This window comes from Gopherus flavomarginatus, chromosome 1, assembly GCF_025201925.1.
Source record: "Gopherus flavomarginatus isolate rGopFla2 chromosome 1, rGopFla2.mat.asm, whole genome shotgun sequence".
In the NCBI taxonomy this organism is placed as follows: Eukaryota; Metazoa; Chordata; order Testudines; family Testudinidae; genus Gopherus; species Gopherus flavomarginatus.
The window spans coordinates 168,117,734-168,145,372 of record NC_066617.1 but is presented as its reverse complement, the minus strand read 5'-3'; the positions used below and the strand labels follow the sequence as shown (position 1 = coordinate 168,145,372).

At 39.2% G+C, this 27,639-nt stretch overlaps 2 protein-coding genes across 3 annotated transcripts; one reads left to right on the top strand and one right to left on the bottom strand.

Moving 5' to 3' along the window:
• Window positions 1–1,740: 1,740 nt before the first annotated feature.
• On the bottom strand, window positions 1,741–22,010 carry CEP97 (centrosomal protein 97). Of its 2 annotated transcripts, none has more exons than XM_050957548.1 (11): window positions 21,793–22,010; window positions 18,569–18,711; window positions 15,863–16,021; window positions 15,305–15,406; window positions 14,223–14,336; window positions 12,979–13,145; window positions 12,050–12,214; window positions 11,603–11,736; window positions 10,262–11,042; window positions 8,651–8,726; window positions 1,741–7,748 (listed from the first exon to the last, which is right to left on the bottom strand). In XM_050957548.1, exons 1-11 carry the CDS (start codon window positions 21,869–21,871, stop codon window positions 7,026–7,028), a joined length of 2,643 nt encoding a protein of 880 aa, XP_050813505.1. In that variant the 5' UTR covers window positions 21,872–22,010; the 3' UTR covers window positions 1,741–7,025. The 2 variants fall into 2 exon arrangements, with proteins under 2 accessions (XP_050813505.1, XP_050813515.1); XM_050957558.1 differs by having other exon boundaries at window positions 21,820–22,010.
• Window positions 22,011–22,106: 96 nt separating this feature from the next.
• On the top strand, window positions 22,107–27,382 carry RPL24 (ribosomal protein L24). Its single transcript, XM_050962338.1, has 6 exons — window positions 22,107–22,200; window positions 22,314–22,389; window positions 23,729–23,839; window positions 25,795–25,931; window positions 26,568–26,631; window positions 27,249–27,382. The coding sequence occupies exons 1-6, from the start codon at window positions 22,196–22,198 to the stop codon at window positions 27,327–27,329; spliced, it is 474 nt and encodes a 157-aa protein (XP_050818295.1). The 5' UTR covers window positions 22,107–22,195; the 3' UTR covers window positions 27,330–27,382.
• Window positions 27,383–27,639: the final 257 nt, after the last annotated feature.

Genomic DNA, 27,639 nt, shown 5'->3' with positions numbered 1-27,639 from the left:
AGTATCAGGATTGACAAAAGGGCCAGGTCTTTGGCTGGTGTGAATTAGCAAAGCTCCATTGAAGCCCATTATGATTTAAAGAGTTTTGAAGCCAGTGGAACTATGCCTATTTAGACCTGATAAGGATCTGGCCTAATTCCCTTGACTTCCCTCTCGTACCCCAAAATAATTTGGTTAGGACACTTTCTGCATAATCTTATTTTAAAAATAAAAACTAATTTCCTTACAAATGTTAATGTAAAATTCTCTCACTTTAATCTAAAGATCTGAATATTTACCACTCAATGCTCTTTATTTTGTGAATCTCAGGCAGAACGGACAATAGAAATTAAACCAATCAGTGTAACTTTTAGTTTCTACTCCATTTCACCTTCTGGCTCTCATGTGCTAAGAAAAGGGCTGTAATATCAGGACTGAATCATTTTTCCTACAGGGTCTGCAGACAAAACAAAAACCTCACATTTTTACAAATATTTTGAATGACTTTTTTTTTTTATTTAACTGAGGTTTTGTAACAACCTGCAATTCTATATGGCTCTGCACGGTACTGAGCTGCTAGAATATTTTGAAGGAGGGGAGTTGGCTGGTTTGGTAAAATCCAAATGACCTTTAGAAATTTTTTTTTTTTTTTAATTGCATGGCAGCCACCTGGCAGTCCTATAGTATTAGAGGGAGATTAAGTTACCCTGTAATTCTGTACCTCTTGATGATTTCCTGGCATGATTCTCATTCCTGGACCTTGTGTTCCCTAGCTCAAGGAAGACTGAAATCCCCATCTCTGAAGGTTCTTGGTCACTAAAGGCTGCAATACTGCATCAAGAGACACTTCTCTGCTAATGCTCCTGTGCCATCTAGAGTACAGCACTCTTAGAGCTTAGAAATGGTTCCTTAACTGCACTAAGAGAAAACTCCACACTGGAATTATTTTGCAACTGCGAGTCTGGCTCTTAACCTAGTCAGAGTTGATCTTGCTCCTTTTCATTAAATTTATTTCTTGAACGGTTGTAGGATGGACTTCAAAGAAATCTTGGCTGTGTTCCCCAGGACTTTGGTTGGGCACTAACCACCCCAGTGCCTTTTGCCCCTGTGCAATGGCCGTTTCACACCTTATATTCACTTTGCTTTTTTCAAAGCCTCGTGTCGCTTCAACTCTTTGGTTCTCTGCACTTCTAAGTTAATTCAGCTCAGCAGCTACTTGCTTTAAGCTCTCTGTTCTTTTTTTCCCCAGGATGTCATCCATTGCCTTAGTCCTTTGGGAGGAAAGAAGACTGTACAGGAGCATCAAACAATGTGAGGCAAAAGAAGATCTAAAAACAGAGCAGCAAATGTGTTGTATCCTCTGCCCAAAGTCATGGTTTTGTGCAGAACACCTCCAAGCCCTCTTAATCTGATCATAAGACAACCTGAAAAACAGAGTTTGAATCAGGGGACTGGGAGTCAGGACCTCAAAAATCATGACTCTATCAACAACTTGATACATAACTTTAGGCAAGTCACTTAAAACCCAGTCCTGCTCCAATTTTCATCAGTGGTAAGGTGGTCCCTTAACCTCTTTATCTCTCTGCATCCAAGCATAAAATCCAATACCTACCTTACTGACTATTATGACTTACTGATTTTCATATTTGTAAATCACTTAAAGAGCTTCAGATTAAAGGCACTACAGAAAACTCTTAACTGAAAGAAAGTGGCTATCAGACATATTTCTATAAACTTAGCACCAAGCTCAAACATACCCAATAAATGTACAAATAATTTATTTAAAAATCAAAACTCAGAGGTACAAACTAAGTATCAGAACCAATACATTCGTAAGTGTAAACAATCATAGAAAATATATGAATTGTACCAATTTAACCACTCAACATTATTCATAGAAAATAGTGAGAAGTATAAAGACAAATCAAGGCCTAATTGTTGTTTTTTAAGACTCTAGTTTAGAGATAGACTACTACTGTGAAAGATTCAAACTTAACAAAATTGACTTCAGTGGAGTTACACTTAGGGTGAATTTAGCCCACTGTATTTATAATGTAATGAAGCCATAAAATGGTCTCCTATATAATTATTTACACCTATTAGTTCTGTAAGTTAAGATTTGGTATGGCACTTATTCATAGTTAAAGCACCACTCATTGTAAATACTATTAAATAGTTTATAAGAGTTAAGTGTCTTGGGTTTTACTTTTTGCTGAAGTGACGTGAACATTTAAGATAGCACAAGTCATGGCCACCAACACAAACCATGGGACCAGAAAAAATATGTTGTGTGAAACACTTCCTAGAAAGTTACAGTAGGAAAATGGTCTATTATTAAAAGAAGGAGACTTTTGAAAGGCTTCACTATACTTTAAGTTTACTTAATTGAGTGGCACAAACTTCAAGAAAAAAAAATAGAAAATAGAAATAAGTCTCCTTTCCACTGATCAAAAGCAGAGGAACTAATCAGCTATATACTGCATTTTCATTCAAGGCATCTCCATTTCAAATTAGATATACATTCAACTCAAATAAAATGAACCAAAATAGACTCAGAGGAATACATCTTCCATTTCTTGAGTTTGGCCAGTTCTCCAAACAATCTATCACAAGTGGAAATAAGTCTTGGAGTTCTATAGACATTATGTACAAAAAGGTCATAACAATGTCAATATACTTTTAAAATAATATAATCATGAACAATTTGCAAGCTCAATGGCATTCTACATTATTTATAAAAATGAGTTTATTTACACACACACACAGATTGGCTGATAAGTACATTTTCTTATTAGGTGTAGCATGAATGTTAGAGGTCTCCTAGAAATAAATCTATAAAAGTTGTTACACTTGCACCATTTAATCTATCAAGGGCTTCCACAGCCATTTGTTCAGTGATACTTGTGTTTTAGAATGATCAAACCAAATCTGTAATTTTAACATTTTACCTGCACTGTGGGAAAAGCATTTCTATAAAGATGAGATTTGCTAGAGCACTCAGTGTAAGCAGAGGCGGCTTCAGGCACCAGCACGCCAAGCGCGTGCTTGGGGCGGCAAGCCACAGAGAGCGCTCTGCCCGTCTCTGAGAGAGCGGCAGGCAGGCTGCCTTCTGCGGCATGCCTGTGGAGAGTCTGCTGGTCCCGCAGCTTCGGCGGACCTCCCATATGCTGCCGCCAAATTCATGGGACCAGGGACCTCCCGTAAGCAAGCTGCCGAAGGCAGCCAGCCTGCCATGCTTGGTGCGGCAAAATGCCTAGAGCCACCCCTGAATGTAAGCCTAACTCTGCTTCCTTTGAAGTGAATGGGAGCAGTATTAGACCACTGCTTCATGCTTTTGAAAAGCTCTCCCTCTTAGAGCACTCATTCATTTTGTTTACCAAACAACATAAAGCGGGGAGGGAGGCAGGGAGGATGTAGAGGACGGATTAGTCACCACCAAAGTATCTAGAGCAACAGATTCTAAATTCCTTATATACTCACAACTCCCATTGACTTCAATGACTATTCTAGATACCTGAAGAATGCACTACAGGAATCATTACATAGGTTTCATACAAGAAAACCGAAATAGTGATCTGTCTGTCTTCTCTGATGGAGAATTTCCCCACCTTCTTCTTCCCAAGGATTAATAAATAAATCCATTGTTCTCTAAATAGATTTTTAATGGTCTGCATTTTAAGATTATCTTTCAATTCCATTTATCCAAATTCTACCCTGTGAACATTCACAGTCTATCACTTATTACATGAAGTGGAAATTAAAATAAACTGCCTTCTTCAATTATAAAAATGTAGAAATAGTGTAAGGAAACCAAAACAACATAGACCACAGCTAAGACTGGAGGTACACATAGCCCAGAACTGACCAAATTACTCTTTAAAATTTTATTCCCTCTAAGAAAAAGTAATTATTGAGCCATAAATTAAAGTATGACACCACTACAAAAAATCGCTTATCTGAGAACGTGAGCTCAGATAAGCCTATTTTAGCATACATCATGTTTTTATTTCCTATTTTTCTACTTTATCTTTTGTTATCTCTTTTCCTTTCTATATTTATGATATTATTTAGCCTTTTATTTCATGCTGCTCAACACAATACTTTTTTGCTTATGTACAACTAATTACTTTTAATCCTGCAAAAGCTATTAATCCAAATCTCTCTCTCATATATATAAATATGTTTATATATGGTAAATTTAGGCAATTTGTTTTCTACACATGCAAGATATACCACACAATAACAGAAGAGATATTTTGTGCTTCAAAGCTTTTGAAAAAGTAACAAGATACAGCTGAATATTATAAGTTGGTATATATTTTGCTATATCTTCACAAAACGAAAGATTTTTGGATGTTATATAGAGAGTTGGATGTACAGGTTACAAGTAAAAGTTGATACAGATATCAGGTAAAATAAAAGTCTTCATGCATTTGTGTTTGCAAGTCCCACTACTACAGGGAATACTATGAACTTCTATGGCTTCCATGGAAAATTAGTTTTACGGCGGTATTACCTTTTGGCACTTACACAACATATGTTGACTCTTCTTAGCTTAGTTCCTGGCAGCAAATGAGGCACTTTTATATAAAATAGCAAAATTAAAGTCTTCAATAATTGATACTGTTCTTATCCAAAGAAACTAAGAGAGCTCTAACTATTTTTCAACATATAATCTATTACACTGACATTCTGTCACTAGAGAGAGAACTTGTCACTTCCACCAAATCACCACTTAGGGATTCCTTTCAAGATTTGGCAACTGTTTCGTGTACCGCAGAGAAATCTTCTCACACTTAATGTACACTCCAAGTCCCTTTAAAGAGAGATATGAGAGTTCCACACCAGATTGATACAAAATCACCAACCCCCCTAAGGGCCCGATCCTGAAAGATGCAGAGCTCCCCAACAGCCATTGATTTCATTGAAAGTAAAGATCTCACACCTCCTTAGATCAACTAAATGCCAACCTAATTACATTACAGATGTGTTTTAACTAGCATGAGGTGGCAAGATGTATATTTAATATACTTCAACCTCAATTATCTAATTATTCTCATTATTCAAAATAAGTCAAGTGCCCTAGCTTCTTAATTACAACAAGAATTCCCGGATTACTCAATACTTATATAACATCCCCTATGACTTTTGGAAAAATAAAAAGGTTGTATTATATATAAAGATAAGATTTATTCTTTCAAGGTGAACTTCACGCCTGTGCACAGGGCTGGTAAAAGGTCCATACACTACTTGAGTTCCACTTCAGCTCTATTTTGGGGACTCAACTGGTTCGCTGGCCTTCTGCCAGCTGTCTGCACAGGGCTGAATTCCATCCTCAGGACCAAATAGGGACCGGGAATCAAGGCTTTTAAAAAATTATGATCTCCAGAATTTAACAAGGTGACATGTTTGGAAAAATCACTTTACATTTAAAGAAGCAATAGCTGACCTTGTGAAAACTACCTTTGTTCACTTGATTAGCTTCATTGACCTCAGAGAAATTCACACAAATAATTCAAAAACCATTCATCTCTCATGTTGCAAAATGCAATACTAGTGATCTGGAGGTTCTGCCTTACAGTGCATTTGAGGATTTTTTTTATTTTACTGATGACCGTTCCCGATTACACAGCACAAAATTTTCTATTGCTACTTTTGTGCCATACTGAAGATTATTTTATTTCCCTGAACGATGTATAACAGGATAAAGTGGGGTTTGCATTATGCATAACTGCCATTTATAATTTATCTGCTGTCACTGCTTCCCCAGAGTTTAAAAGGAAGGTGTAGCAAAACTAAATCAGAACATTCAGACACACATAGGTTTACAATTAATATTTAAAACCAATTAGTATCAAATGTTTAATGCTCCTTTACATGGGGAAAAAAAACCAAAAAGCACAGGGGCAGAAAACAGCTTCAACTCACGGAATTTCCTCCTAATATTTACACCGGAGATACCAGCAGATAACAGGGCCATCCCTGTGAAAGTTCAATACTTCTAATTAGGTCATCAGGCCTCCCATTTTAACCACACCAGTATGGCTCCCTTCAGAACTATGTTTTCATCTTGTTTCTACACACATTGCTGTGGTTCACTTGGCAGAGAGGGACACTGTATATGCTTATGTCACTAGGTCCTTTTGGAGCCCTTGCTCATGAAATACTGCCACTGACTCTAGCATGAGTCTTACCTGAGAAAGGACAGCATGACTGGGCCGTATGAGAGACAAGGGTCAAGACTTGTTTTAAAAATGCATCCCTAAAGTTTGACTCTCTTAAGTCCATACTTAAGCTTCTAAATAAATGGCCTATTTTCAAAGGTGCAGAGAACTCAGAAGCTTCAATTGTCTTAAAAAAAGAAGACATAAAAGAATCTTGTTTTTCTGCTGATGCAGCTGTCTCTGGCCTACCGCCCCATCACTTGCAACTTGTCCTGTCAGTAACTTAGGATTCTAGTTTTAGAGCACTTACTTTTGAAAATCTTGACAAATACTCAAGTTTGGGTCCACAGAAACTCTATTAAGTGATTTTTGTTGTCCTTTTTCCTGTCAGTTTATACCGATACATGCACAGATAGTCTTCATTCTTCCTCTATTTCTATCTTTCCCCATGCTGTTTCCTTATTTTTATTTTATTTATTTATTTATTTACAGAACATGAACTCAAACTCTGACTTTTAGGAAAAATAAAAACTTACTAAAACTTATCTACTTTAGCTGAATTGAGCCAACAGGAAAAAATCATAATCCTTTGAATTATATCGTATGAAAACCAGTTAAGATACAAGAGTCATTAAGAAATAAAGTGCACAATGTCCACCACAGAGAACTTCGCTCATTTCAGTTTAGCATAGTTAGCATCAACATTCAGTTAGAAGATTTAGCAAGATGCTATTAAAAGTTAAGTCTTTCTGGTAACATGGGTCTAGGAATCCAGAATAGAATATACGAAAAGAATACAAATTCTGTATAAATGGCAAAAAAAAAAAAAAAAAAAAAAAAAAAATTAACTGTATTCTCTAATTTTCCATGGAGCTAAGCCTATTACACAGCTATGCCAACATGCAGCCCCTGAAATGAAGTATCACATTCTGTTTGCTTCTCTTCCACTACTCCTGAATTCAATTTGTAACTTTCTGGTGTCTGATTAATTTCATTTTGTGCAGCTGAAGGTACGTCTTGAGAGACATTTATAGAAACAGCATCAGACAAAGAATACGGTTTTTCTGATGCAGCTGTCTGTGGCCCACTCCTTTCTGTCCCATCACTGCAACTTGTCCTGTCATCAGCCTCTTCTAGCTGCTGAACTGACATTAAGTATTGTTGGAGAAGACTACTGTCCTGCTCACTATCTGAGCTCGCTTTACTCCATTCCTCATGGTCTGCCTGGATATCCTCTGTATCTGAAATACATTCTGAGACAGGATCACCACACTGTTTGACTGTTTCTATAGAATTCCCAATCAGAGAGTTCTCACTTCCTTCTGTGGAACTCTTTTCAGAGCTATGAGAGTCATTAACGTGAGTTTGGTCAGTTATGGAGGAGTGAAAGCCAGAGTCTGGGAACTCAGGTAAAGTTTTCTCATGAAGAGCTTCAGTAGCTGAAACCAACCAGCTAGAACTACCAACAGGAGAGGTTTCTTGATTGAGCCCGGATGACGGGACAGATAGTTTGGATGGACACAAAGTACTTGATGCAGAAACACCACACTGCCAAGTGCTAAGGTTTTGGTTCACTGAAAGTTGCCACTGCTGAAGGGATCTAACCTGTAAACCATAGGAAAAAAATGAATGATTAAATAAGGGAAATAAAGGCACTTTGTTTCTTAGGAATGTTTTGTAAATTGGAAGGTCAATCTAATATTCAATGTAAGATACAAGGACTACATAAAAAGTAACTGCACTTTGCCTCAAAGAAGGGAAAGATTCATTTCCCACTGTTAAATAGAGGAGAGGAGGGAAGGGGAGGCAAAAAAAGGGAAAGGAAAAAGAAAAAAGAAACCAAACCAAACCATTGAGGAAAATTATAAGACAGGACAACACATTTTAAAAAGAATATAAAGGTTTCATTATCTTGGTACTACAACTACAGAAGTACTCAACTCTTTCAAAGGGGTCCACCTATAAGGTGTAGCATCAATCTTTTAGCTTTAGAATTTAGTTAAAGAACAATGTGTAGCCTTCAGAACTAGTATGGTTTCATAATCTTCTCAAGTCATTCAGAGAATACTGTGGCAATAGCCAGTTATTCTTTCACTAAACCCACTGTGGTTTTCAAACTGCTAGTGGCAGACAATATAGCCATTAACAGAACTTTCTGGTAAGTGATCCGCCATGCCAAGTCAGTTTTGCTTCCCATTTGCTCTCACTTGACTCATTTACCTTCTCCTGTATTTTCTCCTTACCTTTATTCCAAACTGATTTTATTTTTAGTTAATGAAACATTTAAGTTTCTAATTTTGCAGATGGTTCTGCATACTTTTTCTAGCATGCTAATGTCAGGCATTATGGCCAATTAGCAGATAACCTTCTAGTAATGCATCTAGAGTGCAAGGTCAGTTTTGCAAGAATGAGCAACACTTTGCATAGTTTAAAAGAATATGTATTTAGTGGCATGCTTTTTAATTAACCTGTAAATAGGAAAATAAGAAAGAAAGAAAGAGGCTTACCTGGTTCCAAAGGTATCTGAGAGCCTCCTCTTGTACAAGTTTTTGAATCTTTTCTTCTTCTCTTTCTTTTTTTAATCTACACACACACCCAAGATACTTCATTTTAAATATTGAAATAAAGCAGTTGTTTTTCTGGTTGACAATACCAGTACATTTGTATAAAAGCATAATTTTATATTAGGCTATTCTTGAAAGATACTACAGAGCAAACATTTAAATATTGTGGTTTGACTTATCAGCATCTTTTAGCAGTTGAATAGACTTCAAATACTGTTGGAGAAAACTACTAACCTGCTCACTGTTAAAGCTTTTCATACTCCATTCTCCATGGTCTACTGAACATCCTCTGTATCTGAAGGACATAGGGTCCTCATGCTGTTTTAACTGTTTACCTGTTTCTATAGAACTCCCCATCAGAGAGCTCTCATTTCCTTCTGTGGAACTCTTTTCACAGATACATCCATCACTTTGGTCAATCATGGAAAAAAGTGAGACCACCGTGGGTTTTTATATACATTTTCAAACTGCTAGTGACAGACAATACAGCTATTAGCCGACAACTTTCTAGTAAGGGATCCACCAGGCCAGGAAAGGTCAATTTTGCTTCCTGTCAGCTTTAAGATGTGGGTAATTACAAACAAACAACTGTGAAGGGTTGGTCTCTTCTGTAAAGTAATACTATGAAAGTGGCTTTATGAGATTCTATTTTATTGTGACTCATTGGTTATGTATAAAATTTGCTCACTTTAGCCAATGCTTTTCTAGTTTCATTACTCAAACTGAGGTCTAAGAGCCAAGCTGAGATGTTTCCCTTTTCATGCATCAACATCAGTAATAAAGGTTCTGCATGCACCTGTTCAAACCCAACCATAAGTTAGTGGATTACACATATGTAACCAAAGGCATCATCCAAAAGCAATAGGATTTCACAGGCATCACTGAGGGCTTAATTTGACTCACGGAACCTTTATTACTTGTGATGAGATGGAATGATCCTAGAGCCTCACTCAGATCCCAGGTTGAGTTTACAGGGCTGACTGAAAATAATCTTGTAAACTGAGCAACTTTGAGATGAAATCATACAAACGTAGACTCCTATGATGCCTTGTTACAGTCACTTTTCAGAGAAGACCATCATATTAAAAATGAAAAAAACAAATACCCTCAACACTGATTTACTGTGATCTCAGCAAGGATCCTGGAAAACCACTTTTCACATTCAGAACCATTCATGCTCTCAGTAAACTCTAAGAGAATATCTTATATTGCTTATATATTAGACTATATTGCCCTGAGAGTGTGAGGATGAAGAAGAGAGAAAATTGCCCTTTAACTAAACACGTGCAGATAGAGCTACAGTGAAGAGAGGGGAGTTGCATACATGCTGATAAGGGAGACAGAAGAGAAAGCTGACTCCTGCTGTGATCATAGTAGCTCTGTGTTAGCATACCAAGAGCTACTGTGCATAGAGTTACAGTCATACAACTAGTTCCATAAGCCAAGAAAAGCTTACACTCATTCTAAAATGCATTAGAACAAGTTATTTTTTCTGTTCTGATTACATTAATTCAGTTTTGCGAATAAGAACATAAAATAAGACTTTTGACTTACTTTCTTATTTCATCAGTTAAGAAAACAATATGCTCTTGCATTCTGCTTAGCCGAATTTCATAACGCACTTCCTTGGCTCTGGGATGGTAGTTTCTTGCGTGGAATCCCCTCCAGCAGGCCTGAAGCTTGGTGGCCGCTTTGTTCATTCTTTGAAGTTCAGCATCTTGATCAACAGCAGCTGATACATCAGTAGAATTTCTCTCTATAGTTTGGTCAATATAAAGATTTTTAATTAATGGTTCATCATCCATTAGCTTGAGGTGGTTGCACAGAACTTGGTCAACAGAAGATGCTAAACAGTCATTAATATTAGCAGCTGAGTTAGCAGTGACTGTTGTTGGACTAGGGGAAGGCAATATTCCATCCTCATTATCTTCCTCTTGAGTTTCCACAGTTTCTGCTGCTTTGATGGAACACTCTTTTGTAACCCAAGAGGTCTTTTCCTCCTTGTTATCATCCTCATCCTTATTGACCTCTTTCACAAATACAATCACTGTATTATCATCATCATCATCTTCTAGGTTCAAATTGATTCCATGTAGCCTTAATTCTGTGGTGGGAGATACTGGAGACAGTCCTGAAGCAACTGGCATAAAAGTAGATTCTGAGGACAGAAGGCTAGAGTTCAGTTTGTCCTCATCAGTCTGTATGTCCTCCAGGTACAGCTCCTTGCGACAGCTTCTTTCAGCTTGCACTGAAGCTGGAAAGACATTCTTAACTGCATAGGAATGGTCATCACTGGAGCCTGGCCCAACCCAAGAGTTCCTTTGGATAACAGGTTCTAGATAAACAGAAAGCCAAATTTAGACTACACAGTATTTAAATATATAAGTTATTTATTTAAATCGACTGGTATTTATTTATTTAAATCAACCCAAGTATTTACTGAGTAGTAATACGATCTGAAGGGCTAACAATGGCAATCATATGATTATTTAGCATAGATACTGCAGCAGCACCCAGGGAACTCCACTATATACCAGGGTGCTGTATACTATACAAAAACAGTGAGAAATTGTCCCTCCCAAGAAGAAATGTCTAACTAGCCAGAACAGTCAAAAAGTACTAGGCACATAATAGAATTAATTATTATTAGTTACTTATGATGATGAAAGTGGTATTAGAAAACAAAGTATACCAATACCTGTATTACTTAAGTTAAAAACAATCCAAACAAATACAATAAAAATCTGAAGGATCTGTTCCAGAGTAGGACTACATTGCTAATTTTCCCTTCACAAAGTTATTTGTGTGCAAACAGCTATTTTGTTCAATTCCACAGTGAACAGTAGCTCCCATCACCAACTCAGATTAGATCACAGTGGCAGATTTGGATCTTACCACTTTCAAGAACTATCTGGGGCCCTTGGGTTGGACTGTTGTGTTCATACATAGCAGTCACCACTTTGTTGGGAGTAGAGGATGTAGGTGGCCCTTCATTTTGGCTTTGGTACATCAACTGCTTCTGGTGGAGCCTAAACAGAAACAAAATCCAAGTAATTTTAAAAACTCTCTTTTAAAATAAGAATTAAACTAGTGGTGCAGAAGGGAACTGTCACTACCAGTGGAAAAAACAATTGGTTAAAACCATTCTAAAACAAGGGGCTAATTGTATAAATCCATACGCACACAAGTAGTTTCACTGAAGCCACTTTACTTACAACAGTTAGGGCTTCCAGGACCTGGTCCTAAATTGTCAAAATTAATTAGGTTATCCTTAAAACCCCTCAGTTGAATAGAATAGCACTTACTAAGTGCCATCGAAAGATCAAGCTAAAATGTTCTCACCTCTGCTTACTCAGTATTTTTTCCAGTTTGGCATCCTCTTCAGTCTGGAGACCAAATGTAGAGGTAAGAGGACAAACAGTGGCTAGATATTGGACTAACTGTACATGCTGGCCAGGTCGATATGATCGTCCTTTACCTTGACTGTAAAGCCATTCTGCTTTCAAACTGTGGGGAGAAAATGCACAGTCATTGTCTTGGCATAAAATCATAGTTATATACAAGTCATTTTCTTATTGCTAAGCTCTCTTTGTAACTTTTCTTTTACTGTGTGCCTTTGTTATATAAATGCAAAGCATGGTCCCCTGCACTAAGGCCAGAGAAACCGGGATCTTCAGAGGAACTGATGGATGAAGAATCCCTCACAAAAAGGGGCTGTGAAACAGAAGATCTATTCTGCAACTGAGATTCTAGCCCGTAGGCTGGCAATGGTCTTCACTCATCCATTCTCTGTTCAATTTTTTTTAATGAATTTGCTTCACCTGCATTCATACTCCTTTTTGTATTCTATAAACATACAAATGAGTGAGTTTATTAGCAGAAACGTTCACTGAAACAAACTTTATAAGCATATATTGCAGAATCTGCACAGAAAGTACACAGTGAATTTTAAATTGTGAGTATTCACACAGTAAACCTTATAGGAGTTATGCTCATCTGGTCAGGGAGCAGCAATATACTGAGTAGAAACATACCATGTCCAGAACAACCTGTATTTTGTGCACTATCTATTCACAATGAAATGAATCATGACAAGCAGAGACTGAGTATTTTTTCCTCTACACTGAAACATATAGTAGCAAACAGAGACAGAATGGGTAAGTGCAGTTGATCTGGAGATACATTTCCACTCACACAAAAATAAAATACTACTTCACTTTATTCAAACATATTAACCAATTTAAAAAGAGCAATTAAAAAAATTATTTTACCTCTCTTTCTGAGAAATCACATATCCATCCAGAACTTTAAGATTCAGACACCAGCTGACAATATATGGCCGATAGTCAAATCCAGGAATAGAAGGTGTGGCCATCACACAAGGGTTGTTCATAATTGACAACTGCTCCAACTCAGGAAAGGAAGCCAAGAAAGAAATCTGTAACAAAGAATGTCTTTGTTACAGAAGAGAACTACTCCATGTTTAGAAAATGTAATGTATTTCCATTGGTTAGCTATCTTGGGCGGAGTACCAGCATTATAGATGCGATAATTTTTGCTTGCAACACATACACTACTTCAAAAAAGAAAGAAGTATTAACAATACCGTAAACACCGCTGCCATCTAACCATCTACTTTCCTGTAACACAGCAACCTCCATGGCCTTTGGAAAGAATCACCTCCTTTCAGTGCCTGGGTATGTGTGGCGTGATTAGATATTTGTGTTATTCTGTATCAGCACAGGACAGAAGAGTGTCTTACCATTGTCAGGCTAATCAGTAGAAAAGTTGGACTGTGACCATGGGATTCTAAGGAAAAGGATGGAGGAATGTACATCTGACCAAATTAATGGGTTCCTCCAACACGAAGGCTGCGCTGACAATTTGGCAGGAGCAACTACTTACTTTAAAATTAAAAAATAAATAAATAAACAACAACAACTATAGCCAGAATATTTGCCATCTGTTTCATGGTAAAAGAACAGAACAGAGATGGGCCCAAACCAAAACTACGAATACAAACTTAAGGAAAGTTTGGGTCCAGAGTGAGCACTTCAAACCTATCCTTTGAGAATAGAAATTGTTTGTTGGATTTCTCTGTCAAAGCCAGCAATTGATCAGATTTGTTCTCACTCTGCAGATACAGGAAGAAAAGCCAGAAGTATTTTATCAATTTGTAGGCAACATCTGGCCCTTGGACTTGATTTTGGGTATCTTTGAGCAATTAAACAAGGAAGGGGAAAAATGACAGCTGAAAGTTAAAACTTCCATCCCAACACATTTCTTTTTGGTTTTAAGGAAAACATCCAAACCAGAGGATCAGCTGGTTTGTGTAGTTGTTCACTGCATGACTCTTTACTACAGAAACAAATTAGTACAAATAAACCCCAGTAGACTAGCATATCTTGAGAAAGCAAAGCTGGTTTTACTTACATTTCTGATACTTTGCTCTCAAAAGAGCTATCCTTTTTTACTGTAAGTAAAATTTTGAGGATAAATATTTCACATTTCTTACCTCATTTAAGTCTCTGATTTCATTTTCTGCCAAAGAGAGAATAATCAGACTCTGAGGAAGGCAAACAGGTGCCATACGAAGTGAGGCTATAATATTTCCATGCAGCAGCAGAGTCTATGAAACAAAAATATTGTAATGAAATGCATGCTTTTTTGGTCAAAACATGAATTTTGTGAACAGTGATAGCTGCAGAACACACACAGAGTGAAATGACAATGTAAAGATTTGCCAGTGTTTGCAAACAGATTATTGGTTGTTATAGTCAGGGAAAATAGTAATACCTTGAAATAACCTCATATTTAAAAGCAAAAATTTCCTTTATAAAATGTATGGTTTTAAGGTTTCTAACTACCGATATTTTTAAAAGTAAATTTGGAAACGTATCTTTTTCCTATGCAGATAGTTCAATGCAGAAGAGGTAGCAGAAGTTGCTTTGTCCTGATCCAGTACTTAGGAGGAGGAGGAGGAGGAGTTTATTCTGAGGGCAGGTCTCTACTATAGTGGGGATCGACGCTCTGAGATCGATCCACTGATAGTCAATTTAGTGAGTCTAGTAAAGACCTGCCAAATTTACTGCAGATCACTCTCCAGTCGACCCCTGTATGCTACCCCCGACAAGAAGAGTACGGTAAGTTGATGGGAGATTTTCTCCTGTCAACACCTCACGGTGTAGACCCCACAGTAACTCGACCTGAGGTACATCGACTCCAGCTATGTTATTTATGTAGCTGGAGTTGCATAGCATAGGTCGACTTACTGTGGTAGTGTAGACATAGCTTGAGAAGAAAACTGGGAGCCAGGAACTTAAGTTCTCATCACTACACTCATACCAATTCACTGTGTGGCCTGTGGCAAAATTACAGATTGATCACAAGTGAATCACAAATTCTCTGCCTCCATCTCCTCATCTTTAAAATGGGATAATAATTTTGTACATACCTCCGTAGTACAACGATTATAGTGATTAATTAAAATGCTTTTAAAAGGGAATGGATAATGAAAAATGCTATCTGCTTAGAGTTACTATCATAACTGGTTTTTGCAAGAATATTCCAAAGACAGAAAGGTTAGGAAGCATTTACCTTTAGAGACAAAAGCTTGGAGATATCTCCTATTTGAGGTATATTGTTGTCTGACAAATCAAGATGTTGAAGAGATGAGCAGCTATTGATCTGATCTATGGTCTACAACAAGAGAAATCATCATATAAGTTACTCTGAGACTTTCTTTTTCTGTTAAATAAAAGTTGATATCAACATTCTGCAATCTTTTCTGAAGCTAATGAGACTGGACAAACTGTACCATTTCAAAACTATATTATTAAGATAACTATATTAAAAACAAGATTATTAAGTTTAGTATATGACCTGCATTTCAAAAAATTACCCAAATCCCTTTATATTTTGGGATTCAGTTATTTATGTCAGTTTTCCTAGGAGATCCCTTACACAAATACTGACTTTCTCCACTTCAGAGACTGGAAAGACACAAATGATCCATTTTTGCTCCCATTAAATTCCCATTCACTTTAATGGGAACAGAATCAGACTATGTGGTGATGTTTTTTCAGTATTTCCCAATTTACCCACTACATTCTGAACTACAGATTTCACAAAACTTACAAAGAATAAATATTTCACCTTAAGGTTATTTCCTGCCAGGTTTAGCCATTCCAAGTGCACCAGATCCTTCAGCCCCTCCACATAACCAATACTGTTGTGAGGCAAGTTTAGTACCCGGAGCTGAGTCAGTTTTGCCACACCCATCATCCTTACAAGTCGATTGTTGGCTACTGAAAGCTGTAGGTTGAACATAAGAAATGTTTTATTTTTACTATTAAAATGTATGAACAACACAGCCTATCAGAGACCTTGCTCTGATTTAACAGCTAAATAACCAACCCAACAAAAATCTAGATTTTCCATTTTCACACAAAGAATAACGTGGACAAGACCAACTGCAGAACCATACAAACTCTTTCTTCATCAAACTCTTAAAATCTCATATAACAAACTGGGATAAATTCTCATGGGCTATTACCTGCTGAAACCAAAGGAACTGAAACTTGGAATGAATTTAGAAACTGGTAATCAGTATTTTAAATCAGCTTTGCAAAGTCACCATGAAAATGTACTATTTCAGGATCAAAATCTACTTGCTCATCCTCACCATAGTGGAGGATAAAAATTTTTTTTACATAACTGTCAAAAAATAGCTTTTATCCCCAGAAAAAGAGTAATTGTAATTACGTTTTAAATACGGACCCCTTAAAATAGCTACTTTCTACTCTAAGAATTTGTCAGCAAGGGTTAAGACCTAGGCAAATGTTAATCCTACAATCAAGAACTCACAGAAAACGTGAATCCATATTGGAGATGCACTTACTGCCCTTTAACCATGGTGAAGATACCATGTACTGATACCAATATATGTTTTAATATGAAGCGTCATGAAAAGCTGACCCCATCATCTGCACATATTTTTGATATGTCAACACCAAGTAGTAAAACTGATAATGTCTTAGTTATAGTTACTCTGATACAATAGGACCTGTAGTTCAGCTGTGAAAAGGATTAACTACTCTGTTTTTCATCTATAATTTTAGCCTGAATTCAAATTTGCTTGTGTGAACTCACAGTGCATTTGTAGCTCCAAGCAGGTATAATAAATCTAAATACTAGTCCATCCCAAATGTAATGTATGGGCTTTAGGAATGATAAATTTCTACATAAATGGTCAAAGCACAAATTAAAATAATGTTGTCCTAAGCCAATATTGTGAGCACTGGGCTTGAAAGACTCCTTTCATATATTAGTTTAGATTCTCCTCTGGAAGCTAATAAGGGGACTCAAAAAGACTGTTATTCATGCCTGGCTGGAGACACTTCCAATGATAGTTAATGATGGACTTGGACTTGTTAGAGATATCCTGTGGAGACCAATGCGCTGATCCTACAAATACGTGTGCATGTGTTTAACTGTACTACCATGAATAGCCCTATTCATTTCAATAGACTCCTGGGACTAAAGTTAAGCATGGACATTAGTATTTGCACAATCAGGGCCTAAGTGACTCACAGAATCATAGAATATGGAACGGACCTCAGGAGGTCATCTAGTCCAACCCTCTGCTCAAAGCAGGACCAATCCCCAGACAGATTTTTGCTCCGTATCCCTAAGTGGCCTCCTCAAGGATTGAACTCACAACCCTGGGTTTAGCAGGCCAGTGCTCAAACTACTGAGCTATCCCTCCCTCAAGGCATTAGTGTCAGAATTTAAAACCATTTAAATTTTACAGTTAGCACTTTTGCTTCTTGTATTTTATCCTGTTTTACCTCTATTTTTTCCTTCACCTCTCCTTGTGTTAATAATTTTTTATATCCTATTCCAGGGGTTATTTGCCAGTCAATTCATTTTAGCAGTTGTATATTTCGTAACTTGGAAGTTTACATATATTAGTACAGGACTCACTTATGACTGCGGTCTTACATTTTATGTTGCAAAGGCCTGGCTATTAGATGGATTGCCCTAAAAGTGATATTGGAATTTGTGATTGTTTATTTTCATGCCTTTATAACTACTGGTACGTATTTTTCTTTTTAAACACCAATAAAAAGTTTTTTGACAAAACATAACAACGTAGATGAACTATAGGTCAAACTGAGAAGGGTCTTGTTTAAGAGCGTGCAAATGAAAGGAGGACAGCATGGTCTGGTGACAGGGCATAGCACTAACAGTCATGAGATAGGCATCTACATCTAGCTGTACCACTGTATGTGACCTTTTGAGTCACTTAACCTCCTACCACCTCAGTTATACCCAATGTAAAATAAGGATAACGATGTACTCTCTTGTAAACAGCTCTCAAATCTGAGGAAGAAAAGTGCTATATACATACTTATTTATTACACATGGAAAATCTATGTTAAAAGAACGTTATTATGGTTGAGGCAAGCACTCAAGAGTAAGGAAATACCAGAATTAAGATTACTTTTGACTTCACTAGGAACTGAGTTCACTCAATATCCGAGTACCAGGCACCAGCACACACACACACATATATATTTTTAAAGACAATTAAGTAAATTTTCTCTGAATTGTATAGGTAACCAGGGAGACAATTTGTGCTACTATCACCTGAAGACCTGCACGAGACTGCACTGAAAAAAAGTCTCTAATTTTTAGTTATCACTTCTTCCATTCAGAAATATAGGAAGTAGCGTAGTCAGTTTACCATGAAAAAGGAACATTTAGAACTCATTTAATTAATTGTTGTGATAGAAATATTTCAACAAGCAGAGTGTGGTTAAGTTATTTCACGACCAATTTGAATCATATAATACTGACCTGCATTAAGTTCCTGCATTTCTCCAGGTGTTCCAGTTTAATTATTTGGTTTTTATCCAGAATTAGAGTATGAATGTCAGCATCACAGGGTAATGTTGGATCCAACTTTTGCAACCCCTGGCCTGACCAATTAACTACCGAACCTTGGAGAAAGGGGGAAAAAAGAAGTATGAGCACGTGCACTGCCAATTCACAAGGAGTATAAAGAGACACATTCATGATGAGAGAGAAATAACTGAATTCTATCATTTGTATCTCTGAGGCTATGCAAATGAATATTTCAGACTGAATAAATGAGGATAACCCAGTGATTAGGACACTACCTTGAGAGCTGGGAGTCCATATTCCACCACAGACTTTCCTGTGTGACTTTTGGCAAGTCACTTAGGTTCTATGCATCCCAGTTACCCTTCTAAAGCAGCAATAATTCTCTACCTCACAAGTATGAGAGGTAAGTAAAACATTCAAGATTGTGATAATAAAGTAATGGGTGCCATATAAGTATCTCAGACTGACAGGTAGACATAACGGCTCTACAAACAATATTATAATGCTTCAGCCTTGAAAAATGGGTATTCTAAGGGGATGCAGCCCAATTTCAGTCCTTACCGGCTGATGTACTTGCTTACCTGATCCAGCCAGGGGATTGGGTCTATGTAAAAAAGTGGAAAATCGAGCCTCTCCAACCCCGGTGGGCTGGCCCTTTTCAAGTCCTTCTTACCTCCCACACTGCAATTTGAGTAAGGGAATGGAATACCTGGATCCACCACACCCGAATCAAGCTAGCCCCTAGGCCGGGGCCAGAAGCAGATGACATCGGACTTCAAGGGAGCACCGCCAGCTCTTCCCACCACGACCCGGAAGAGCCAGAAGCAGACGATACCTGGAAAACTGAACCTCTCAAGGGACTAAAGCTTTTGTTCCGACGAACAAAATCCTGAGACTTTGTGACTATGGGTTCTCAGATGGTGCTGCGGTGGCTATTATTTCTGAGCCTGCCTCTTGTACAAGCTAACCCGCGCCCAGCGGCTAAACCTCTTCAGTGACTGGACACATTGGGACACTTGTCTGACTGTTGGTTGTGTCACCAAACTCGTTCTGAGAAAGGAATAGGACTGTGGGCTGTACCTTTAAACCTTTCTGAAACTCTCTCCCTACAAGTGGTGCGGAAAGCCGAGTGGTGGTGGAAAGGAGAATACCAGTTTGATAAGTATGGGAAAACTTCTGAGGTTTGGCATCATAGTTGGGAGGCCCAAGGGGTCCCTCTCTTTGATATCCTTGGGTTTGGGTATAAGCTGGCCCTATGTTTTGAGGCTGTTGACGGGATCGGGAAGGAACTGGGTTACATCCCCTTAGAAGCCTGCGATCAAACCCTTAGGTTTGGTGTTAGAACCTTTTACCCCTTAAAAATTGGTGTAGACACCCAGAGACCTCCCTACCAGTTTCAAATGGCCTATATTCCGAAATTGACAGGCGAACATTATCAAGGGGAGTGGTTTCCTTCATTCCTTCCCTTGGGTCCCATAAATGAGACCCATGCATATTATATGGACGTCTCCTCTGGCATTTTATCACCTCACTCATCCCTTGTAAAAATTTCTGAATGCCAGGGCGCACTAGTAAGCTTTACATCACACTTGTTTGCTGTTACATACTGTGGGGATATCTTAAACAACACCCATGCCATGGGACATTTGAATGCATCTCATTGGTGGTGCCGGGGCCGGGTATTTGGCAACTCCAAACATCGAGATGTTAGGGTAGATTGGCGCCACCAAGTAGCAAGAAGCTCCCTCACCCTTTATTTATAGAGCCCTGGTCTGTATTTTATTCATGGCCATAATGCTTATAAAGCTCTCTCGCCGGGTTGGCATGGCCAGTGTGGTGTGGCCAGAGTACTACCAGATGTTCAAGTAAACACTACACTGGACTCATGCCAAATTCTCAACCTGGGGACTTATTCTCACAAGCTCTTCACACCCTTAAAGGGGCTCAAGTTAAACATACCGAAACCCCCCTAGTTATCAGGCAAATGGGATTTCATTCCTTTATTCATGGACTTATTCCTGGACTGAGGGTAGCGGAGCTGGAAAGGGCAGTGGTAAACATTTCTGCAGAATTTGAAAAAGCAGCTAATGCCTTTTTGGATGCTTTCCAAAAGTTACAGCGAGATATCGATGACATAGCAGAAGTAACACTGCAAAATAGGTGCGTGCTAGATGCCATGAATGCTGACGTGGGAGGGCCTGTGCTCGCATTGGGGAAAGATGCTGTTTTTATATTAATAGCTCTGGTTTAATTGAGGAGGATTTGCAGGCCATCAAGGATGCAGCTGTTGTTTTCCACACTGTATTTCTTGATCATACCCTTAATATTGAGGACCTCCTCTCAGACCTTGGGTCATGGTTTACTGGCCTTTTCCGAAAAATTGTCAAATGGATTATTTTCTTTCTATGTGTTGTTTGGGTAATGTTGCAATGTGCAAAACGTTTGTGTAGTGCTGTTACTAAGGGCTCTACTGTCCCTAGGAGAACACAATATCTCTCCCTCCAGCTTGATCGCAAATTGCATATCGGGCCTGACAATTTGGATTATCAGGCCCGAAGGACGGGACTGTGACAGTCAGCAGCAATCCCCGAACAGCTAATAACCTTATAATAGCTGGCAATCATTAGGGGAAATTGGACACCTCACGGACACAGTAGCCTGAACTTTAGAACTGTCTTTCCTTATCGGTCTTGAGGCAGTTGAAGCTGGTCCTAAGCCAATTTTTGCTGAGCAGAGTGCAGAAGTGCAGGGTTTGCTAACCACCAGTCAAATGCTAACACAACCGAAGCCTGTGTGTGAGTGTGTATAAAAGATTCTTGGTTTTTCTATGGACTAGACTTTGTACCAAGGTACAGAACTCTCCTTTCTTCTGCAGAATAAAGCAACTTTTCCTTGTCTCTATCTGGCTGTCACTGGCTCTCAGCTAGGCGGACCCGACATTCCGATAACAAGCTGATCCTTCTGCGCCCCTTTCAGGAGCGGAGTTGATGTGAAAGCGCAAAGCCCTCTGGGATTTTTAGTCCACTCCCTGATTTAACAGCCAGGTTGTGCTGAGGAAAAAAACTACATATCCCATGATGCACCGCGTGACCAAACTACTAAACGGAGGGAGAAAAAGACACGAAATGAACCCCTGAGCCCCACTACCAAGATTGCCTAGGATCCCGGTAACCCACCCGGCCAGTCCCCAGTGCCCCCGATACCTTCCCTGGCTCCCAGAGCCAACGTAGCCGCCTCATTCCTTGCCGCCGCCATACTTCCCGCTTGCTAACGACACCAGGCAACCGGGCGCCGCGCGCGCTGATTGGCTGCTTTAAGCCGCGGGAAAAAAATAATTTCTGGGTATTTTAGCTGCGAACCCCCTGGACCAGAGGCCCCGCATCGCCCCCAACGGCCATTTTTAAATGAGTTTTTTTTGGGGGGGGAAGTCCCTCTCGGAGTGAAACCGGGTCGCTTCCTCCCGTGATGCACTGCGCGGTACGCGTTTCCCAGCGTGCTCTGCGCCGGGTATAGAAGGCAGTTTCCCATGATCCTCTCGTTCCCTCGCCCGCTGGACTCGTCGGAGCTGCCGGCGCCATTATGAAGTAAGTGCCGCCAACCGGCGGGGGCATCCGGCCCCATCCTCCAGGCCGAGCCCCCCGCGGGGCCGGGCTCCCGCGCGGCGCTAACCCGCTCTGCTTTCTCTCCCCCCGCGCAGGGTCGAGCTGTGCAGCTTCAGCGGCTACAAGATCTACCCGGGTCACGGCCGCCGCTACGCCCGCACGGACGGCAAGGTGAGGGGCCGGGCTCGGAGCGGGGCCCCCGGGCTTGGGGGCGGGGTCACGCGGGGTCGTGGCACCGGCAGAGCCGGGCTGTCAGGGCGCGAACCCCGCCTGGCTGCTGAATGGAAGCGACGGGCGGCCCCGGCTCCCCTGTCGGGTGAGGCTGCGCGCTGGGGCCTTGCACCCCGGCCGCCCTGGCGAGGGGTCTGGCGGGCTGCGGGAGCCTGAGGTTCTGAGGGCAAAGTGTAGTTCACGCGTGGTTGGGAAAGCGGTGGCTTTAAGCATCAGGTCTGAAATCATTAGGCCCTGTAGACAGTTTTCAATCCAAGGTACGTTAATTCACCCCTTTGTGCAGCCAAAGCCAAGACGCTGAGTGGAATGGAGTTCGCTTTGTCTCGGTCACTAAGATTTAAACTTCAGACAGATGCTCCTTCTTTGGAGACAGAAGCTCTTTTCTTCCCTTGTAACCAGTAAGATTTGACTCACCTGGAGTACTGTACTACTGCAGTACTGTAGTGAACCTCATAGCAGACATTGGCCTAAACGTAGACATTTTTTATCTTGGCATTCTCTCTCCCAGGTGGGGATGGCTTTTTTTAAAAGCATAGCTTGTACTACACAACTAGTACCATATTGGCTTGCCTGCTGTTGAAAGCATAGCTTGACATGTGACCATTATGAGAGGAGGGATTTTGGTGAAATTTTAACGTTAGGCACTCATTGTGTGGTCAGGGATCAGTATTCAATCATTATTCATTAGTTTTATCAAAGAACTGCCTGCTTCCAGTTCCTGTGTACTGGAAAATTGTTTGTACTTAGTGGAGTAGTCGGGCATTTACACAGTATAACTATTGACTGAAGTCTTGACATTTGTGTTTAATGTTTGTTTTCATTGGTTACCCAGATGGTTAGATGGAAAGCAGGGATATAAGTTGGACTTTGAGTTTCTTTACTTTCAAATATCTTATAGCATTTTCTTGTTGTTTTTGCCATGAGAAGACTAGCATGCAGATTATCAAACATAAACCTAGAAATTAGTCTTAATTTGCACTAGGATGCTACGGTCCATAGAAGAATATCTTTCTGTACTGTACCAGACCATTTTTCTTATTAACAATGTTTATTTTAGTTTACTTTAATCTCAGAAGATGCTTTAAATATGATGTAGTGGTACGTGTATTTGAATTTTTCTTTAGAAGAGGCTGTACTTTAAATAAATTAAAAAAAAAAAAAAAAGTTGAAGGCTTAATGCATCTGAGGTGGAAAGGATACCTAACAGAAAATATAATTGTAGTTGTTGGTATTTTACTAGCAAGAAAGTTGCCTTAAAAATACATGTTCTATTTCCCAGGTTTTCCAGTTTTTGAATGCAAAATGCGAATCTGCATTTCTTTCCAAGAGAAACCCCCGTCAGATCAACTGGACTGTTCTGTACAGGCGCAAACACAAGAAAGGGCAGTCTGTAAGTGTACTTCATGTGTAGTGACTAACACTGCTGTAAACTTTAAAGTGAAGAATGGTTTTTAGTCAATCTAGCTGCCACTGGCAGGCAGGTAAGTGAAGGTTTCTCTGGACATCGTAGGGAGCCTAAACCATTGAGTTCTGTAGAATGTAAACCTTCATGTTTGTAAAGACGCTTTTCAAGCCCTCATGACTGTGAAGACATTCTCTCTCACACACAAACACTATCTCACTATCTAATGACAAGCACATTGAAATGAAGACTGGTTAATCTGACACCATGGCTGCAGTCTTGGGGAAATAGTACTATGTTGGTTCATATTTGAAAGGTGGCTATTTGTTGAGCACAAACTACTAATGTATGTTTCAGTAGTACCTTGAGGCCTCAGTCAGGGCCATGCTGGGCTAGGGACTGACTAACAGTTCATGACTTAAAAACTGATCTGTAAACAGTGGGGTGCTGGTTAAAATAATCAAAGTTACCACCTATGGATTGTTTTGGTTTTCTAAAAGTGGAGTTTTATAAATGCACTGCTTGTGGTGGTACACTAAACGAGTTTTAAAATGTTACCTTTGCAAACAGCTGGTGTCAAAAATGCTCCCATCTGTCTGTAAATTTTACTGTGAAGTTGAAATCTTTGAAGATACAAATGTATATTAGTCAGGGCTACAGTGTGGCATTTCTTCTGTTTGTATTTCCAGTGGCCTTATTTATGTTCCAGATGCATGGGCTTTTAAAGATCTTAATCATATAATGGAAAGTGTTCTGTAAAATCCTTGTAAGTCAGGAGGGTGTCTAGCATTTGGTTTGATTTGGCTCAGAGAACTATGGTTCTCGAACTTTTGTACTGGTGACCCCTTTCGCATAGCAAGCCTATGAGTGCGACCCCTCCCCCCCCATATAAATTAAAACCACTTTTTAATATATATTTTAACACTCTTTTATAAATGCTGGAGGTGAAGTGGGGTTTAGGATGGAGGCTGACAGCTCACACCCCCCAAGTAATAACCTTGTGATCCCCTGAGGGGTCATGACCCCCAGTTTGAGAATCTCTGGTTATCAACCTCTTTCTTTCTGAGGCTCCTCTCCCTCCCCCCCCCCCGGCTTAAAAAAAAAAAAAGTCCATGCTCTATCTGCCACGACTATTTTTCTGCATATAAAAGCCAGGGCCAGCAAGCAGGGCAATTGCCTGAGGCCCCAGTTAACCTGTAACAAGACACACTTATTTCAGTTTTTTTCACTGAATGTCAGGCAAGGAGGAACAACAAAACTGTTGTTTTATGGTTTTGTACAGCTGCTCTTCACTGTGATACCTGAGCATCTGCCACTTAAAATAGGCTGGCAGCATTGAAGTCCCTTGTGGAGTCCGAGCAGCCTCTCTGATTCTTCTTCCTTTTGGGGTTATAGAAAGTTGTTCTGGAATGTAGGACTTTGGAAAGAAGTCTGGAGGAGCAGTGTAGCTGATACTCCTGGTTATGCAGGGAAAGCTTTTGTCAAAGAGGAAGGTTTTGTAGTGTTTCTTAAAGATTCATCTTATGTTTGGAAGTTCATTCCATGACCATTAGAATGAATAAGCTGGATATGGCTAATTGGCATTCTGTTTCTAGTCAGCTATAAGGAATTTCTGATTAAAAAGCTTAAATTTTAGCTAGCTATTTTCTATACATTGTAATGATCTGTGAATTCAGTGACTGTTACACTGTTGGATTCATTTGTCTGCACATAAAGTGGAGATAGTTGTTACCATTAGTCATTATTTGCCAAGACAGAGTAATTTCCTGTTTGAAGTATCTGAGGTACCACAATAATTCTGTATACTACTGTTTGGTAGCTGGTGATTAAATTTGGACTTCACAGCAACCACTTTGCTAATTGCCCCTTGTGGGTTTTTTTGTTTGTTTGTTATTGTTTAATTTTTTGTAGCACTAATCTATTTTAAACCTCTCCCATTTTAGGAAGAAATACAAAAGAAGCGCACACGCCGTGCAGTCAAGTTCCAGAGGGCTATCACTGGTGCATCTTTGGCTGAAATAATGGCCAAGAGAAATCAGAAGCCTGAAGTGCGAAAGGCCCAGCGGGAACAAGCCATTAGGTGAGAATCTCTAGTCAGTTTTAGCAATCTCCTTAGTATTTCCAAAATTATGGATTATGATTTCTTTTACAAATCCCTAAGCTATGGAAGAGCTCTGTGCTTTGCATGCTGCAGTCTGTTGAAAACAAACGTAGAGAGATTATCTATTAACTGATTGGGACTATAAAATACTAAATCACATAAAATTTGTTAATATTGCTGGAGCTTTTAAAAGTTTGCATTATCCCAATACTTGGGTATGATGTCAGGGTATCTTAATGAGACTTGCCATTTTACTAATATTTAATTAGAATTTGTGTGGAAATATAGAGAGACGAGGTGGGTGAGGAAATAATTTCTGAAATACTGAGGAAATACAGTTCAGGACATGGGAACTGTAGTTTGTCATGATACTCAAGCGTCTTGTTCTAGAACTAATCTAAGGACCTTGGTGAACCTTTTGGGATGATTCATGTGGCTGAAGACAGAAGAGCCAACATATCTTAATTTCAAGTTTTTAAGTCTCATGGGGACTTTTAAATTATTTTACCTATTTTAATAGAATTTGCTTCACTTTTAAAAGGGAGTGATCTTGGTGAGTGGGAGAAATAAATAGCTGTTAATTTGTTCATTATAGTTCTTGCTATAAATTAACAGGGCTGCCAAAGAAGCCAAGAAGGCTAAGCAGGCAACCAAGAAGTCTACACCCTCTACAACAAAGGTAACATTCATTCGGCAATGAATAGGTGCTGTCTAATTGCATCCTGAAATACGGTCATATATGGTAGTTTCCTATATATTGGGATTGCCTTTGGCAGAATTCTGAGCTTCAGCATTCTGTGATATCGAAAACCACATTGCCTTGGCTTTGAGTTAAAGCTCAACACAGATTATTCAGGGTGAACAATATCTGAAAGAGTAATCTTATGCTTAAAATACTGCTATGTTATCAGGATTGCATCAGTTGTGAACTGCCTCTGAGAGAAGACTTTGGTTAGATAATTAGTTCAATAGCTCCAAAAGTGACTGTATTAATGTGTTGATGTATGCCTATTTTGGGAAGGAATTGCATCTACTTTGTTCTCCACATAATTAGCAGCATGAATACTTGAGCTTAAATTATGACAATGCCATGCTGAAGAGAGTAATGGTAATGCAGCATATATATAGTGTTGACAGTGCAGTGCCAGTCAGTTCTTTGGTGTCTTATCTCTAGTAGACTTAACATAAATGTCCTAAATAAATGATTTGGCAGAGCTTTTCAAAGCCAAAAATGGAAAAATTTGTTTGGAGAACTAAATTTCATCCCCCTCAATCATGTTTAATGTCTCTTTACAGGCTCCCACAAAGGCTGCACCTAAACAAAAGATTATGAAGCCAGTGAAAGTTTCTGCTCCTCGTGTTGGTGGAAAGCGCTAACTTGTCAAACAGTAGTTGGTTGCATTAAATAAACATCTGACTGACTTTCATAACTTGTGCAGTGTTTTATTAGGTTTAAATATATGGGCTTATTTAAAGAGTGATAAAGTCTGCTTCGGCTGACTAGGTAATGAAAATATGCCCACTCCCTGTACAAAAATGTACTTTAGCTATTGGAAGGCAACAGGATCAAATGTAACCACAATTACATACAGTAGTAACTGGCTCAGTTCAGGGTGTAACTGTTAAACGTACAGGATTCCAATAAGGCACTTTTAGGATGTGTCTACACAGCAACTTGCCAACCCCA

Coding starts and splice junctions, on each gene's coding strand:
- RPL24 (XM_050962338.1), top strand. Junction 25,932..26,567: donor CAGCGGGAACAAGCCATTAG/GTGAGAATCTCT, acceptor ATAAATTAACAG/GGCTGCCAAAGAAGCCAAGA. Junction 26,632..27,248: donor CTACACCCTCTACAACAAAG/GTAACATTCATT, acceptor GTCTCTTTACAG/GCTCCCACAAAGGCTGCACC.
- CEP97 (XM_050957548.1), bottom strand. CDS start 21,871: ATGGCGGCGGCAAGGAATGAGGCGGCTACGTTGGCTCTGGGAGCCAGG. Junction 16,022..18,568: donor AATGCAGGAACTTAATGCAG/GTCAGTATTATA, acceptor TTCAACCTACAG/CTTTCAGTAGCCAACAATCG. Junction 8,727..10,261: donor TTAACTGATGAAATAAGAAA/GTAAGTCAAAAG, acceptor GTGTGTGTGTAG/ATTAAAAAAAGAAAGAGAAG.